The 17082-nt window shown below is 55.6% G+C and overlaps 1 protein-coding gene across 2 annotated transcripts in view; it reads left to right on the top strand.

The window, feature by feature from the left end:
- LOC118017779 (regulator of G-protein signaling 3-like) overlaps positions 1-17082 on the top strand; it is a 70262-nt gene that overhangs the window by 27468 nt on the left and 25712 nt on the right. The window contains exons 7-13 of one of the 2 annotated variants that reach the window (XM_035015996.1): positions 354-444; positions 1081-1136; positions 7846-7927; positions 8751-8856; positions 9676-10027; positions 10903-10942; positions 15043-15239. In XM_035015996.1, the coding sequence (XP_034871887.1) occupies positions 354-444; positions 1081-1136; positions 7846-7927; positions 8751-8856; positions 9676-10027; positions 10903-10942; positions 15043-15239 (924 nt within the window). Of the gene's footprint in view, positions 1-353; positions 445-1080; positions 1137-3677; positions 3825-7845; positions 7928-8750; positions 8857-9675; positions 10028-10902; positions 10943-15042; positions 15240-17082 lie in introns of those variants that run through there. The other variant, XM_035015997.1, reaches the window with a different exon arrangement.

The raw sequence follows: 17082 nt of genomic DNA, 5'->3' as shown, positions 1-17082 counted from the left end.
ACATTCATTGGGCTCCTACTGTATACCAGGCACAGTGCTAGGCCCATCGGAGAGCCTATGCACAGCCCAGTGGGGAGGCAGGCATGTAAGCAGACCGTTGTTCTCCAGGGACAACAGGCTGTGGGAACTCAGCAGAGAGGATGAGCAGCTCTGCCTGGAGCATCAGGGAAAGCTTCCTGGAGGTGTAGGCATGGCAGCTCCCTCTGGGGGAGGGCAGCTGAAGGGTCTGTCTCTGCAGAGATGATGCTCTTGAGGGAGGCTCTCCAGGGGCTGCTTTTTGAGGGGGGGCTGGTAGCTGCCTGACCTGTGTCCTCTGCCTCTGTCTGAGCATGTCACGCCTTCCCTTGTGACAGGAAATCAGCGGCTGGTACTACCTTCTGGGGGAAGACCTGGGCCGGACCAAGCACCTGAAGGTGGCCAGGCGGCGGCTGCGGGCCCTGAGAGGTGGGTGCGCCCCGCCTTCGGCTTCTGCCCAGATGCGCTGCTCCACCCACCCCCTTGCCTTCCCCCTTCCCTCCCTTCCTGAGGAGTAGCATTGCCCCTGTGTTTTGTGGCATCTGTCACCCCTCGCTGCAGTCAGGTCGGGGTCCAGGGGCTTCTCATGAGCACCTGCTGGAATGCAGGCTGCAGGCAGCATTTGCCCACAACACCTTGTTTTTGTGGTTGGACTTTCCTCGGAGAGGATTATAGGCCTGACCCTATGTGGTTCAGATCCCTCCACTCTAGCTTATGGAGGTCTGGGTTTCAGGAGCTTCCTGCCTGGCTCCTCTGTGATGTCAGGATCCGCCCCAGGTTGCCTTGCTGGCCTTGGGGAGTCCACCTCGAAAGGCAGGGCAAGTGGGCCCTGCCATGAGTCCTGAGGCTCAGGTCTCGGATTCTGTGTTCCCTTCTGTTCTGTCCTTCTCACACACAGACCTGGCTCCTGATACCCTGCTGAGCCTGAGCTCAGGCACCCCCACATCTTGGAGGCCGGCAGTGACCACATGGGCCCGGCATCCTGACCTCGTCCTCTGGGTGGTCTCTGGAATGGACTCTTATGTGCCAACAGAAACTTTTTGACTCTGCTCTGTCATCTTACAGACCCGCTGCTGAGAACGCCAGGAGGTGGGGACACTGAGAATGGGGAGGAATTCAAGGTAGGTGGGGACAGGCCTGGGCGGGACTCACAGGCCTGGGCCCTGCCCTGGGCTCTAACTTGCTCCTGGTCCGTCCGTTGGCCCAGGAGACCCCTAAACAGGACTGCATTTGGGGCCCGAGACTCAGGTTCACTTGGAGCTTGGAAATTCAGCAAGTCATGCATTTTTAAGGGGTTATTTCTTATGCTTTTCTCAGTTTACTCATGGTTACGGCAGCAGTGGTGAGAGAGCCAGGCCCCGGCCCCTGGGGATGGATCTTACTGACCTTCAGTCTCTTGAATCCAACTCTCCCCTTCCCCCCAGGCCCCCTCGGACCGCTTGCTTCCCCTGGCACTGTGGCCGAATCACCCTCCGCTTAGGCCTGCTTGAGGTCAGGGAGCAGCCATGAGGCTGAACCTGAGACCCATGGGCTCTTACTCCACTAGGGCTTTGAATCAAGAGAGGAACCTTCACAAAGGGATTTGGGGGCATTCCCCCAAGTTCATTCCATCTCTTTGCGGGACCTGGTTTTCTCTAACAACTAAGAGAGGGAGAAGCAAACTGCCCCTGACTGAGACGCCCCTCTGTGCCAAGTGCTGCTATTCCCCACTTTAACCCTCACTCCCTTCTCTGTGACGGTCCTTACTTCCCCATCTCACAGAGGTCAGGTTCAGAGAGGTTAGGTCACTCTCCTGAGTACCCTGAGCCACACTGCCTCCTGCACGTGGCCTACTTGGGAAGATACGGTGGTGCTGTTTCCCCTGATAATATCTTCCATAGAGGTGTATTATATCCTACAAAATGTTTTCTCTTTCATTTACTCCATTCGTTCGTTCACTCACTCACTCACTCACTCACTCACTGTTGATTGAACATTCTCAGGGGCCAGACCCTGTGCTGGGTGCTGGGATATAGCCATGAGCAAGTCGACGTTGTCCGCCCTGTGCAATGTGGTAGTCACTAGCCACTAGCTCTTGAGCCCTTGAAATGTGGTTAGCGTGACGGAGGACCTGACTTTTTCATTTTATTTCACTTGAATTAATTCAAATTCACGTTGCACATGTCTTGTCACTACCCTGTTGGATAGCACCGTTATTAAGTTATTAAAATAACTTGCTAGTTACTGTATTCTGTGGCTTCATTTGAAGCTTAAAATCTTCTAGCTTCAAGGGCACCTGGGTGGCTCAGTCGGTTAAGCATAGAACTCATGATTTCGGCTCAGGTCATGATCTTGGGGTCGTGGGATCAAGCCCCGCATCGGGCTCCACCCTCAGCGTGGAGCCTGGTTGAGATTCTCTCTCTTTGTCTCCCTCTGCCCCTCCCCCTCCCCCTTCTTGCTCTCTCTCAAATAAAGAAATATATCTTTTAAAAAACCTTCTAGCTTCACTGGAGTTGCTGCAAATACCTTCCTCCCTCTCTCTCTACTTCCTGAGCACAGGGAGGACAGTGACTAGAGAGCCCTGGTGATTGTGGGAGTGACATGACATGGACATCAACACTGCAAGTTTCCGGGCGGCTTCATTCTGGATCTGCACACAGGCCCTGACCCGTGGGCACACTCTTCTGAGGCCCATTTGATTTTCCTGGGCTTGCACACTCAGAGATGTCCATGGGACCCAGCACAGTGGGGGTGCTTGTCAGAAGGTGACTTAGTTGGACTGAGGGAGAGCCCCCAGAGGTCCTACTAAACTTCCCCATGGTGCACATGGGGTGATGGAGTCCCAGAAACCTGCGTGACCTGCCCACTGTCATAGCAACCAAAGCTGGGCTGTACCGAGGGCCACTCTCTGGCCTCAAGGACAGGAGTGGCTGTGGGTTTCCCCAGGGATGGTGAGGTGGGTATAAGGGGCGCTGGGCTCACCAGGTACCGCTCTACAAGGCAGGGAACAAGACTGGGGTTCTGGTCCCAGCTCTGCGTACTCTGCTATGTGACCTTAACCATTGTGGTCCCCAGCTTCTTGAAGGGTAGAATGAGGAGGCTGGGTCATCTGGTGATTGGAATTCCCTTCCTGATTAGCCTTTGTGGTCTGCATGTCATCAGATGCCTAATGCTGTTGCCTGGCTAAAGAAACTGACTTTTAAGTAGCTTGTGAATGGCAGGCTGTTCTCAGACCCACATGTTTCATGTTCTCCGTTTTGAGATGGGGTGACTGTGAGTGCAACCCCCTAAGGTGTCCGTGGATCCTTTAGATGGTGTTAGTCCTCTGGATTTGCTACCGGGGACGCTGGGATTTGCGGGGGGCGGTGGCGTTGTTATAGAGGGGGCCGTGTTTTCTGCCTGGGTTCTCTTTCAGCCAGGGGTGTTTGTGAGAACACTGGAATCACAAAGTGGCCCATGGCGGAGAATGCAGCCAGAACAAAGGCGCCCTCTCCCCGCCGGGGCCGGGGGAATACTAACTAGTTGACAGGAATTTTAATATAAAACTCTCCCTCTTCCTTGTCATTCTGAGGTTTCAGGAAGCCTTCGGGCTTATCGTGCAGAGGCACACAGCACAGACAGGGCTTGGGGAGGTGAGAGGTGATTTCCTGCCATTCTTCTGCGGGGCGGGCTTCCCAGGGCGGTCATGCCAGGCTGACGGGGCGCAGTGCGGGCTCCCGCTGCCGGGGGGAGAGCTGGGATTTCATGGGGCGGCAGCCGAGACAGGACCCGCAGCCATGAACCGCTTCAATGGGCTCTGCAAGGTGTGCTCGGAGCGCCGCTACCGTCAGGTGGGTGCTTGGCCCTTTAGGGGTGCCCGGGCTGTCACTGGGGGTCGGGGCTGGGGGCTCACCTGAGCAAGACTTCTCTCCCCACGAGGCCTTCCTTGCCTCTTCCTGCTCCTTGTAGGTTAATTTCAATCTGGGGGGAGGATAGAGGCCGGAGCTGGCCCCAAGGTCCACCCTTTACCTACGGCCCCTCTCTAGGGGCAGACCAGGCCCAGCTCTGCATCATCCTAACCACGGACATGGTGGTGTCCTTGGTGAGGTTATCTAGTTGATTCTCTGTTTTGTTTTGTTTTTTTTTAATCTGGGGGCAATGTGGGTTTCAGAAAAGCATCTCAAGCCTGAGATTGGAAGTGGCTGAGCAGCTGGGTTTTGTGTTTTTCCTAACTTTATACTTTCACGAGTATTCCCTACTTCTGATGGGACAGGAATGCCTTGCCCTGCACTGTATGTGTGTGACTCTGTGTGTTCACATGTGTTGGCATGCACTTCTTTGTGAGATGGGATGTTTCCGTGTATATGTGCGTACACATGATTTCCTCCCTGGTAGCTGCCGTGCCTTGAGGTGCCTCCAGAGCCCATCCTCATAGAGAGGGCTCTGCCTCTCAGCCTCCAGTTCTGGGATGTGGGGCAGGGTGGGAGTGATGATCCCGTGGCCTCAAGGCTTTTCTGGAACTGTGTTGGGCACTTTTTCTTATAAACAAGGAAGGGGGTAAGGGAGGGTGAAGGCAAGGGATGTCCAGATTTGGGGACTGTCCAAGCTGATGGGAGCTCAGGAATGGTTCTGATTTTAAAAGTATAGGAAAGCCCCTCTGTGTCTTGTAATGGCCAGACTGAAATGTGGGTCCTGACTCCTGCAGACAGGCAGTCTTAGGGTCTAGGGAGATGCCCAGAGTGGCCTCCTGCACCTTGGCTTGCCGCCATTGGACCCTAGCACCCTGGGACCCACCTGTTCTCCCTGGCATCCTTCCCAGCTCTCAGGGCCCCTCCCGTCCTCCCGGCCCTCCTGGAGCCCAGCAGAACAGCTCCCATGACACCAGCAGCTGGGTGTAGGGTGGTGGGGCGGAGGGCGCTGTTTGGGAGGTGAAGTGTTTGGTCACCTTGGGCCTGTGGGCCAGAAGACAGGCACGCAGGCTGTCAGAGCGGAGCTGGGCATGAGTGCGGGCGGGGCTTGGGGCTCTGGGACTGAAGTTCAAGACAGATCCTATGCTAGGAACCAGCCCAGGGTTTTGAGCACCAGCTTTTTGCCCTTCTTTAGCTGTGGCATTTGAGCATGTTACTAGACCTCTGTGAGCCTCAGTATCCTCGTCAGTGGAGTAGGGATGGTAATGTCCAGTGATGGTGCTCTGCGGGACACGGAATGCTGTGTACAAAGTACCTGCTGCAAGGCCTGGGATGTACATATAGGACATGTTCAGTTAGGGATGGGGATGGAAGCCTAGACATGACAGAGGAGCAGAAAGCAGGCAGGAGGGCAGAGGTGAGATGCCGGCCTGGGTGAAATCTGGGAGCGGTGACAGTCCCTGCCCTGGACAGGAAAGAACAGGGACCACCCCCAGGAAGGACAGCCTCTGCCAGGAGCTGCCGAGATCTCAGAGTCTGGGCCAGGCTGCTCCCCTTACCTCCTAACCCTGATGCCCGGGTCACGGAGGAGGGCTGAGAGCTGGGGGCTGCCACTTCCTCTCTTTAGGCCTCGGCTTCCTTCTCTGTGAAATGGGCATATTAAAGCCAGTCCTGCATTCCCCTCAGGGCGGCAGCGATGATCCAGTTCTTTGGGCACTCTCCTCTCAATGCAGTGAGTCTAGTGATGGACAGATCGTAATTCTGCTTCCTTTATGAGGTCCCACCCCTCACACAGAGCCAGGAGGGGACCTTGCTTCCTGGCACCCTTTCCTCTTCCCTTCCTTCCCAGCCCCCAGCTGACTTGGACTGTTGTCTGGGCTGGTTCTTCTTACTGAGGCTGGTGCCTTGGAAGGCAGAAGGGGCTTGGGCCCACAGTCCCGCCTGGACGAGGGGACCAGGATGTGGGAGGGGGAAACTGTTTTTGCGGGAGTATATTTCTTCTCTCCAGATTCAACTCTGGGGGCCAGTCCCCAAACTGCTAGCCCTGAGCCCATGGGCGCTAAGTCCTGTTTGCAGAGCCGGCATCCCAGGCAGGGGGGCTGTGGCCCTTGCTGCGGTAGGACGGGGTCTAGAAAGGTCTAGAAAGCCTCTGGAATCCCACCTTCTGCCTGGGCTGAGGGTGGGTTAAGAGGCCGCATGAAGTCCTCACTGGTCGCACAGAGTGGACCAGGCTCCTGACAGCTTCCCTCAGTCTCAGCCTGGGCTTTCCACACTCACTCCACAGTTTGTTTTTCTTTCTTTCTTTCCATTTTTTTCTCTTCCTGTCTTAGCCGCATGTTTTCCCAGAATTCTTATGGGAACAGGGTATTTTCCTGCCCCCTCCCCCTTCCCCTTGTCTGTCAGATTTCCTGTTTTACAAACTCGCTTTGAATCCAGGCCCAGGGCTGGTGGGAAGCAGAGCCTCAGGGACCTCCCCGACAGCCTCCAAGGGCCTTGGTCACCCTGGGTCCCCCGGCCCTCCCCTTCCTCATGCCTGGCCTCTGGGACAGCTGGTAGGTGAATGCCAGGCACCTAGCCTTGAAGAGACAGCCCCTAAAGGAAGGAGACCGGAGTCTCCTGACAAGGCCTCTGGCCCTTGACCTTTTCCGGCTTGCTGAGCTGGCTTCTTCCTCAACTTGCCTGGGACACCCTCCCTTGTGCCTCACCAGGGCCCCCTCCATGTCCACTTCTCCTAGGGACTCTCTTGGGACCCCAGTGAACCCTTCTTCTGACTTTTCCTCCCTTAGGCCTGTCACTTTCACACACCTCCTCTGAGCAGCCTGGAATCACTCGTTGGGCAGGCAGGGTCTGGGCCTCCTGTACCCCACCCACAGCCAAATGGGCAGTGCACAGAGGGGCCACGTAGCAAGGCTGAACTGAACCGAGCCAGCAGACGGCACTGTACCCTAATAGTTTCCTGCTGCGGATGGGATGGTGCTGGGCTGTCCTCGCGAAGCACTTGCTCAGTTCCTGCCGTGCACCCAGCCTGCCATCCAAAGTCAAACACAAAGAACTGTTCCCAACTCAGTTCTCGTACTTCGCTCCAGGGCACTCTAGTACAGTGCTCCTTTGCTTTGGAGAGATCTGCAGATTCTTGTGGCCCTCGAGGAGCCAGAGATCAAGCCCTCATGCCTCCATACCTCAGCAGAACCTGGCATGCATGCTAGGAGCTTGATAATTGTGTGTTGCTTTGAAAAGAGATCCAGGTGGCAGGGCCCTTTCAGGGGACTTCTGGAAGTAGGGTTGTGGATCTGCCATGCAGCAGGCACTGCGAGATCAGTGGCTAGTTCAGGTTTTGCCAGGAGGCCTGTCTGTGCCCTTACGTGCCCTCTCCCCTGGGAGTCTTCACTGGATGCCTTGAGGCCCCAGCGATGGACTGCCCTGAGAACCTAGCACTTGTTCCCTGGCCCTCGTCCAGAGGTTTTATGTGCGTCCCTGTCTTCCCTCCCCTGTGCTCTGGGAAGGCAGCACCCAGGGGGGTTTTGTCTGTGGGCCCTCAGCACAGGGCCAGCCCTGGGCCGATGCTCTGTGAACCCCTGGGAGGAAGAAGCAAGAGACCGAGAGTCAGTGGATCACAGGCAAGGTGGAGGCGGGCAGGTCCAGGGGGCTCTTTGGACTGGCCCATGTGTCTGTGGGGTCTGAGGAAGACGAGGCTTACCCTTCCAAGGCTCTGTCCGTGCTGAGCCCTTCTGCATCAGCCTGGATTTACCTCCTGAGCTCCCAGCCTTCCTGCTTGGCCCACAACCCAGTGCTTAAGATGCCTGGGCCAAGATAGGGACAGCAAGGGCTGGCCAGCCTCCTTCTTGGCTCTAGCTCCCTTGGAGAGGAGGATGGCTCTGGGGCAGGGCCTGTGGGCTTCCCGACCCTGGAGCAGAGGCAGCTGCCTTGTGGCTTCTGGGAGTAACGGCGCAGGGCTCTGTCCTAGATCACCATCCCGAGGGGGAAGGATGGCTTTGGCTTCACCATCTGCTGTGACTCTCCGGTTCGAGTCCAGGCTGTGGATTCTGGTAAGTGAGCATCTCGGCGGATGCCAGCCCCACTTGCCTGCCATGTGCCTGGCTTCATGTGGGATCTGGAAGGGGAGCCCCAAACTGGAGCAGTGTCCTGGTTTTTCAAAACAAAAGAATAATATTTTTAAATGACCACAGATGAAACGGAGGTTTATGAAAATATATCCACATTTTTTTTTGTTTTTATCAAAATGAAAATATATTTTTTTTCTATGTTGTTTCCCAATCATGTTAACAGGAACTAAACCTACATTTTCAGTAAGGGTTGCATGGGAAAATGAGAGTCATTTATGGACCTCATTGGGAATGGGTATTTTATTCTATTCCAAGCCTGATTAGCACTTAAAAATAGGCATTCCCCTCCCTATTTTTCACAAAGACTTCTCCTTATCGTGGAGGAGAAGCCAGGGCTTGGTGATCTGGGTGTTCCCCCATCCCCCTGCCCCCCTGTGCCTGCATGGGGACGGGCATAGGACTGGCGCTCAGTGAACGGTGTTGAAGGAATGAATGAAGTGTGTGAGCCTGGCAACAAGGAAGGATTCTCTAGGGGGTGGGAGGCCCTGGGGAGAGTGAGGTGGGACCTGGCTGGAAGGACGGATAGCTGAAGAGTGAGCAGGCAGAGGAGCTGAGGGTGAAGGGGTGCCTCCCTTCAAGGACCCTGAGGGCCACCAAGGTCGGCCCCGCATTTCGCAGATGAGGGAACAGAGGGGCAGGGCAGTGTGCCCCTTGTGAGGTCACTGTGGAAGCCATGACTGTAGGCCCCTGGACAGTGTCATGAGCTCCACGGGAGCCCTTGGGTGGCTTTTCTCTGTCCCTGCAGGAGGTCCAGCCGAGCGGGCAGGGCTGCAGCAGCTGGACACGGTGCTGCAGCTGAATGAGAGGCCCGTGGAGCACTGGAAATGCGTGGAGCTGGCCCATGAGATCCGGTGACAGGGGCAGGGGCGGGGGGGGCGGGGTGGGGAGGAGGCGGGGAGGCTTTGGGCCTCAGGCTAATGGCACAGCTGCCCCCTGCCCCCTGCCTTGGGCACAAGGCCTCACCCTCCCCTCCTCGGCGCAGCTGTGAGCAATTCACTCTGCTCCTCAGGGACTCAGTGTCTTGGCCTGCAAATGGAAGGTTCAGGCTCAGAGCAATTTTGGATTGCCTGGAGCGAACAGCGGCCAAGACGCTCTCAAACAGACCCTACGGTTCCTGTTGCGGCTCCAGGGTGGCCCTTTCTACTCCAGCTCATTATTTCTGTGACTTCAGAGCTAAGCCTGTTGTTTTTAAAGGATGTGTAGATGTTGCAAATGTTTCAAGTGCATACTTGAAAAATTATTCTTTAGAATGTTTGGGTCCCCTAAGTTTTGGCCCGCTGGAGTGAAACTCTCATGACCATTTTAGGTATACTTCTAGAATGACTGGACGTGGGGTTGCACAGAGGTGGCTTGCTCGCTCCTCCTTGCTTAGACTCTGCCCGTGGCCGACATCACTAGTAGAGTCTGGTACTCTTGGTTAACCTGGCCTTGGCCTCAGGGTCCTTCTCAGCCACTGCCAGTCAGCTAGAGTTGACTGATCTAAGGAACACTTTTGCTGTCTCAGCTTGAGATGGCCCCTCACCTCCCTTCCTGCCCGACTACTGGGGGCTTCTCTCCCCTCCCCCACCCTTCTTCTCTGCCCCGTAGGCCCCTGCCCTGGCTGACTTTCCCCAAACTCAACTTCTTTGTGTCACCCCCGCCCCCCTCCCCACCCCACCCCCCAACTGTAGGAACTGCTCCAGTGAGATCATCCTGCTCGTGTGGCGCATGGTCCCCCAGGTCAAGCCGGGGCCAGATGGCGGGGTCCTGCGGCGGGCCTCCTGCAAGTCGACACATGACCTCCAGTCCCCCCCCAATAAGCGGGAGAAGAACTGCACCCACGGGGCCCAGGCGCGGCCTGAACAGCGCCACAGCTGCCACTTGGTGTGTGACAGTTCCGAGGGGCTGCTCCTCGGGGGCTGGGAGCGCTACACAGAGGTGGCCAAGCGCGGGGGCCAGCACACCCTGCCCGCGCTGTCCCGCGCCACCGCCTCCACTGACCCCAACTACATCATCCTGGCCCCACTGAACCCTGGGAGCCAGGTACGGACAGCCGGTCTCGGGGGAGGCGGAGGGTTTGGGCCCCTGGCCTCGCACTACAGGTGTAGGGAGGAGCCTGCAAGGGGCTGGAAGTGTTCAGGGAGGAGGCGGGGTATGTGTCAGCTTCCCGCCAGAGATGGCTGTTCTGGGGAGAGAGAGCAGATGGGTACCTGCGGCCCAGGGCACAGATCCAGGCCCACGGGATGTCACAGGGAGGAAGATTTCACCTCGAAAGAAGGAAGACCTTTCTGCCAGTCTCTGCTTTTTCTACAGTGTGGAGTGGGCTGTGGTGAGAGGGCTGTTCCCCCTGTCACGGGTGGGAACCCAGACACCGCAGATGGCACGGTGGGCCGAGGAGTACGCGCACCAAAACGTTGGTCCCATGGGACACTCTGGGGGAAAAGTGTCCCGAGGTCAAATAAGCTTGAGAAATACCCCAAACTCTCCTCCTCTTCTGGGAGATTCCCAGTGCACAGTAGCCTACTCGAGGCTCTGGGGGTGTCTTGCGGGGGAGGATGGTTTCACCCAGCATTTCCCCAATTCCCCTGACGGCACACCCTTTGTGGCGGGCCTGGTAGTGACCCATGGCGCCACCGTCGCCTGGAACGCACTTTGGAACAAGCCACCATCAAGAAAGCTGGGGACACGGCCAAGGGGTTACACTGGATGAACGTTAAGGCTCTGCCCAACTCTTAACATTCTAGAGGATTCTGGAATCTGTAATCCCTCCAAGCACCACCCTCTGCTCCTTAGCCAGGGCTGCTGGGTCTTGTGCCCTGAGGTGCTCCCTTCCTATGGCTAGGCTGCGGGTGAGCAGCCTGCCTAGTTGTCCCTCCCCGTTCCTGGGGCTGAGGTGATTCTTCTGTCTTCTTTTGCAGCTGCTGCGGCCTGTGTACCAGGAGGATGCCATCCCCGAAGGTGGGTCTGTCCTCCGCTGCTGTGCCCTCCAAGCCCCAGAGAGATGTGAGGTCAGCCGTCCGGAGCCCCGCACATTGACACGGACTCTCTTTCCCCTCCATACCCGTTCTCCCTCCCTGAACCAGTATCTTTCCTCCTTGGAGCCTGAACGAGCAGGAAGAAGGGGTCTTCCCACAGCAGTCTAGGAGGTGGTGTTCAGGATTCCGGCATTCGATTGGGACTCATTCCATTTTACTGAGCAACCGATATGTGTTAGGTGCCATACCTGGTCGGGCCCGCTCAAAACAGGGGCATGGAGGGCTCAACTCGGAGTTGCATGATTGTGAACAATCCACGTCCCCTCCCTGAGCCTCAGGGAGTTCAGTTTCTTCATCTATAAACTGGGGCTGACAGTTCCCACCTCAGAGAGTTGTCGGGAGGGGTAAAGGAGAGACTGACTGTGAGTAGGGAGTGTGCCCATGGAGGGAGGCTACATAGAAGATGGCTGTCCTTGAACTGCAAGGGCGTCTCTGTACCCGTTCTTCTCCTTTGGCCTTTGAATCTTGGCCCTGTGTTTTAAGAGCCAAGGGGAGAAGCTGAGCTCAAAACCAGGGCCCCCTCAGGACGCCTGAGATACCAGTCTTGGTGCTGGAACTGGTAGGGCATTCTGGAAGGCCCTCCATGTGCCTGCCGGGGTCCAGCTGACTCAAGTCCAGCTGGTATCTGGAAGGTGGGGACCAGCCTTGCCTGGTGGTCCTATGCTCGAGCCTTTTCTCTAGTGCCTACAGAATGCCTGGTGACTTCCTTCCTTGAGAGGGGCCTTTTCCCAGCCGCTTGCAGACTCACTTCCTTGCCGCCCTCCCCATCCGTGGTGTGAAGTCGATGCTGGCTTGTAGCGGGTACTTGGAAGAATGCCTGGGCCTTTGGGGGTTGGGGGGAAAGGGCTCCCATCAGGCCCAGAGCTGCTGATGGAAGGCATCTGCATTCCCTCTAGGGTAGGCCATTTGGATGGATGAGCCTGGTCTGTTGGAAATGCATCTGTGTTCCTTCTGGAGAGGAGTCTGATAGTTATTCAACACTGAGTTCTTAAAAAGCTTTTAGTCAGCGCATTAGGTTAGAGTGGGGTGTCACTGCTAAACGGTGACTTCATTAAGGCAGGGCCTCGGCCGACTCATCTCTGAGGACCCGGTGCTGGCCCTGGTGTGTGGCAGACATCAGGTACTCAGTAGAATTTCAGCCGAGTGACCGAGTGAAGGAGAATGACCCTGGCTGGTTGCTGCTGGGCTTTGAAGGCTGATCACGGAGCTCAGGAGCTGGAGAGCCTGCTGCTCGCGGTGGGCCGGTGATGTGGGATCGAGTCCTTCTCAACCTGACACGTGCCTCTCGGAGCCCTCCCATCTGGGGTCCGCGTTTTGATTCCCCTCTGAGAATACAGTATTGAGTGAACCAAGGACATAGTCATCTAGGCCACGGAGAGAGAGGGACAAGGAGATGTGACAGTGTCCACAACAGTGGTAGCTTTTTGAAGGCATTGGATTAAGAACTTGACCTACCTTCATTTGCTCTTCACAGTAATGGCTGTTTTTGGTATGCAAGGATATCTTGGCTCTTTATCAGCAATCAAGTCTTCACAGCTCCCAGTCCTGGAGTTCAGAGGAAGGGGTGGGACTGAACCTTCCCTTAAACACACTCGGGGTTCTTCAGAGGCCCGGGGCGGTCACCATGGTGTTGACTTCTGCCTCCTCCTCTGGCTGGGCCGCCTGGCCTCCTTTTGCAGGGGCAGGTTGAGCCATCCAGAGTTGAGCGGTGTCTGGTGCCCTTCTGAGGCCTAGGGCGCTTGCTGCTTGTAGTTGACATATTCCCTGGGGCCGCTGGTGCCCTCAGCGTTGTCCCCTGCACTGCGAAGGGGCCGAGCCTCAGATTCTCCAGGACCAGAGCGGGATGGCTGCCAGGGCTCGCCTTGGAAGCCGGAGCAAAGCTGAGTAATTATTGTGTTTGGTCAGTGGAGCAGGTGATGTGGGGGTTTGGACCAGGGGATGTTAAGGTGGGAAGTCAAGGAGTTTGACTTCACAGAGCTCAGTAGCTGGGTTGCAACCCGGGCTGGTTTTAAAAAAGAGGTACTTCAGAAAATCCATTTTGGAGAGCCACGCCCACTTGCCACAAGTTATCCAGGGGTGTGTGGAGATGGGGCTCTCAGGCGTGACCGCTGCATATGTTGGGTCCATCTTGCTTTATACCTTATACTGGTCAAGTGTCCTCGGGCAGGTCACCCAGGGCTCAAATTCAAGTGTCTTTTCCAGCTCAAATCCAGGGCAGATCTGGAGACACAGGATGGGTTCTTTCAGCAAAGAGGAGAGGCCTGGCAGCACACACACCCCTCTGGGGCTGAGGTCGGGGGCCAGATCAGAGGAGGGGCTGTGGAACTGCTTCCATGCATCCATCCTCCCCGGTCCCCGCTCCCTTCCCCAGCCCGTGGGCTCACATTCTTTCTACTCTTCTCTAAGCCACTGCTTGAAGAGGCAGGAAGTGGTTTAAGTTATTATGGTTTGAGTCCTGCCCTAAGATACGGCTGTGATGGCTCTGATCGGTGGTCACTTGTGATGGGGATCTGGCTTGTTTTTCTCACCCGGCTCGGTGAGAAGGGGCATGTGGTGGGCGGAGGAAGTAAGTGTGAGATCTTCTGAGCTGAGTTTTTCCTCTGAGGCCAGGGACCTCGCGTTGGTGGGGAGCTTCCCCCGAGATGTAGCTGGACTCGGACCACCTGTTCACCCCCTGGCTGCTGGGCCTCGGGGGGTGGTGGAAGGATGCCTGGGTCCTGGGACGTAGGCCAGGCATTGGGGTCAGTTGCCCACCTAGCAGCAGGAGCCCCCCCAGAGGCGGCCCAGGTATTTACGGAGCCCGAATGCAATGCACTTGGCCTCCTACCTGCTTGCACCCAAGAATCCCTGACTTTTTAGCTACTCTGTGTCTTGTTCTTCTGCTCAGTGGACAGGACCCGATAAAAACCTGCATGCTATCTCTTGTTCAGCGTGGGGTTTGTGTCCAGCAGCATCCCCTTAAAGAGGAACCCCAGCCATGCAGCCTTCTGCTCTCTTCCCTGAAGTGTTTCTCTCTCTCTGTGTCCTTTTTCTGATTAGAATAGAGTGTGAGTTGGCCAACCAGAGTACCTTCTGACTTTAGTGAAGCCTAGGATTTTCAGAGTCTGTGGGGCACCTGATTAACTTGCTTTTCTGAGTAGAGGACCACAACAACACGAGCCACATTAAGTTAGCAGCTAACCTTTGTTGTGCACATACCAGATCCCAGGCGTTGTTCTAGGGCTTTCCTTGAGCATCTCCCTGAATCCTCACAGCAACCCAATGAACTTGGTACTGTTACTGCAGCTGAGGAAACCAAGACTCTAAGGGGGGGAAGTGAGTGGCTGAAGGTCACCAAGCTAGTAAGCAGAGGAGTGGGGACTGGGCACAGCCATACGGCCTCAGAGCTCGTGTTCTTTCCCGAGAACTGGGCTAGCAGGTGCCACTCCTTATTTTAGACTGACATAGGCGGAGCCAGGCCGCCCTGTGGCTAATAGAGGGCAGGCTCCAATACAGCCTAGGAAAGTCCTCTGTCTCTGCTACCACTGGACCTCCAGGCCCTCTGTCCGTGGGACCTGGAAGGCGAGGGAACAGGTGAGCTACACTGGGCACGCAGAGGGAGCCGTGGGGCTTGGTGTCGGCGTGTCCGATTGTTCTATGTGGGACTGTGGGTCCGGTGAGGTCAGATCTTCTGATTTCTCAAATATGAGAGAAATTTCCTGATTTTGAAAAACACGAGGCCAAACTGATAGGTCTGACTCGGGCACCAGACACGAGACGGGGACTGCTGCCTCCATCCTAGTTGGTGGTTCCTGGCTCCATCTGAGTCCCAGAGTCGCTTCTTTATGGGTCAGTAACTCCCACTAGAGTGTGAGGGATTTCCCTGTGGCCTGAGACCCTTCTGAGGCCTCCCTCTGTGTTCAGTAGCTTGCATAGGGCCTGGCATGTAGCATACATGGGCTGGCCGTGTCTGTGTTCTCTCTTTCTGCAGAGGGGATGCCTTTACGTGGAAATGCCTCATGGTCCCCCATTTCTGTTCCCCAGAATCAGGTAGTCCCAGTAAAGGGAAGTCCTACGCAGGCCTGGGGAAGAAGTCCCGGCTGATGAAGACAGTGCAGACCATGAAAGGCCACGGCAACTACCAGAACTGCCCGGTCATGAGGCCGCACACCCCACACTCAAGCTATGGCACCTACGTCACCCTGGCCCCCAAGGTCCTGGTGTTCCCGGTCTTTGTTCAGGTGAGCTAGTGGTTGGCCCCAAGGGCTCCCTCGTGAGATGAGAAAGAGGAAGGTCCTTCACCCCAGGATCATTCCAGAAGGGTTCCCTTTGGGGAAAGAAATGACTTCAGGTGCTCAGGCTTCTGGGGGTTATACTGAGGGAGCAGAGGTTTCCAGGGGAGGACCAGGAGAGCGGGGGCAGGGAAGCCGAGCAAAGAGGGGCTCTTCTCCCTGCCCCCTCTCCCAGTTTTCCCTTCCTCTGGGGACAGGGCAGGCTCACTACAGTTCCTAGTTGGCATTCCCATGGGGCCTGCTTGCTGAGGCTTCTGCTCTCTGGCCCATCCAGTGGTTTGTTGTTTGGAAATGACCGAGGGAGAGCCTTGAAGTCTGGCGTCCTGTCTGGTCTCCTCGGTCTTAGCAAACGTGTCTGGCCAGTATTAGCTGGTGGCCTGAGACTCATTTCCATCCCCTTCTCCTACTTCTCCCTCTGCTTCTTCCTTCTCTTCCTCTCCATTTCCAAACCTCTATGGCTTCCATCCCCCAGACGCCATTAGTGTGAACACATAGGTGTGTTTTCTGTGTGCATGTACACACTTCAGAAGGAAAACCGAGCAGCCTCCTAGTGCACTTTTTCTATCCTTTTGCCTTTTTTAAATGAAAGTTGCAGCAGGAACGTTCCCCGCGTCCACTAAATACTCTCCGAGCCTTTGATCTGTAGTAGCTGCACACTATTCTAGCTCACGGACATGTGTTTATTTAACTAGCTCTCTGTTCAGATAGACTTCTGTCTCCTTCCTTTGCTATTGCAAACAACTCTGTGATGAAAATCCTTGTGCATGAATTGCCCCTTTGATTATTTTCCTTGGGAGAGAGGCCTGGAAGTGACATGACAGTGTCATGCATCATAAACATGTCAAAGGCTCTTTATATATATTGACAAATGGCTTTCCAGAAAGACCGTGTTAGTTGGTCCTCTCATCAGCAACCTAGAGGAGACACAGTCCCAGGGGCTTAATTTCTGACCACGCCTTCCCTCTGCATGAACCTCTGGTGGGTGACACCCCTTTCCTCAGATGGCTCCCGCCTTTCTTTTGGTCTCTTCTCTTTCTCAGGACGGGACCACAAAGCTCTTGGCATCCACAGGAGTTATTTTTCATTTTCCTTTTAAAATCTTTACAGAAAATGAAAACTCGTTTTCAGAAAGTTATAATAACGTTTAAATTGTAAAGTACATAAACCCAAAACGGCCTAACAAATACACAGTTGAACCAATTGTTGTAAAGCGGGTGTCCACTGAGATAAAGCTGTAGGCCGTGGCTGCCACTCCAGAGGCCAAACGTTTCCTCCCAATCCCAGTGCCCTCCTCCCTGCTGCGCCTACCCGCGAGCTCGAGCTCGACTCCCTGATAGTCATTTCCTTGCTTCCCTTTACTTTGATCACCTCTGTGTGCTTTCCTGGAGAATGTGTTTTGTTTGGCCTCTTCTGGGGCCTTGCTTCTTTCACCTCACATTCTTCGTGAGATCCATCCAGGGGCTTGTACGTAGTGGACATTTGCTTCATTATCTTTCTTCCAGCACCTTGCTTGGTGTCAGGTACCTAGAAGCCATGTTATAAATATGCATTCACCCAGGATAAGCCCTGCTGGGTCATCCAGATCTTAGGGAGCTTTCTCTGGGCTGGGCAGGGGGCAGGGGCTCCTGAGCGGGGACGGGGGAGGATGATAGGGTGGGTGAGAAGTTTGGGTGAGAATTGGTCCCTGGGGACTGCTTGCTGGGAAGGAGTCCCTTAACTCAAGCGTGTTATGCATGTAGAGCAGGGACCGGCCTGGCTCTGAAGGGACCAAAGTGACCATATCTGGCATGAG

Source organism: Mirounga leonina, unplaced genomic scaffold (assembly GCF_011800145.1).
Source record: "Mirounga leonina isolate KUSES-001 unplaced genomic scaffold, KU_Mleo_1.0 Mir_170, whole genome shotgun sequence".
Classification (NCBI taxonomy): domain Eukaryota; kingdom Metazoa; phylum Chordata; class Mammalia; order Carnivora; family Phocidae; genus Mirounga; species Mirounga leonina.
Note: the sequence above shows the minus strand (reverse complement) of the source record. Positions and strands in the feature narration are given on the sequence as shown.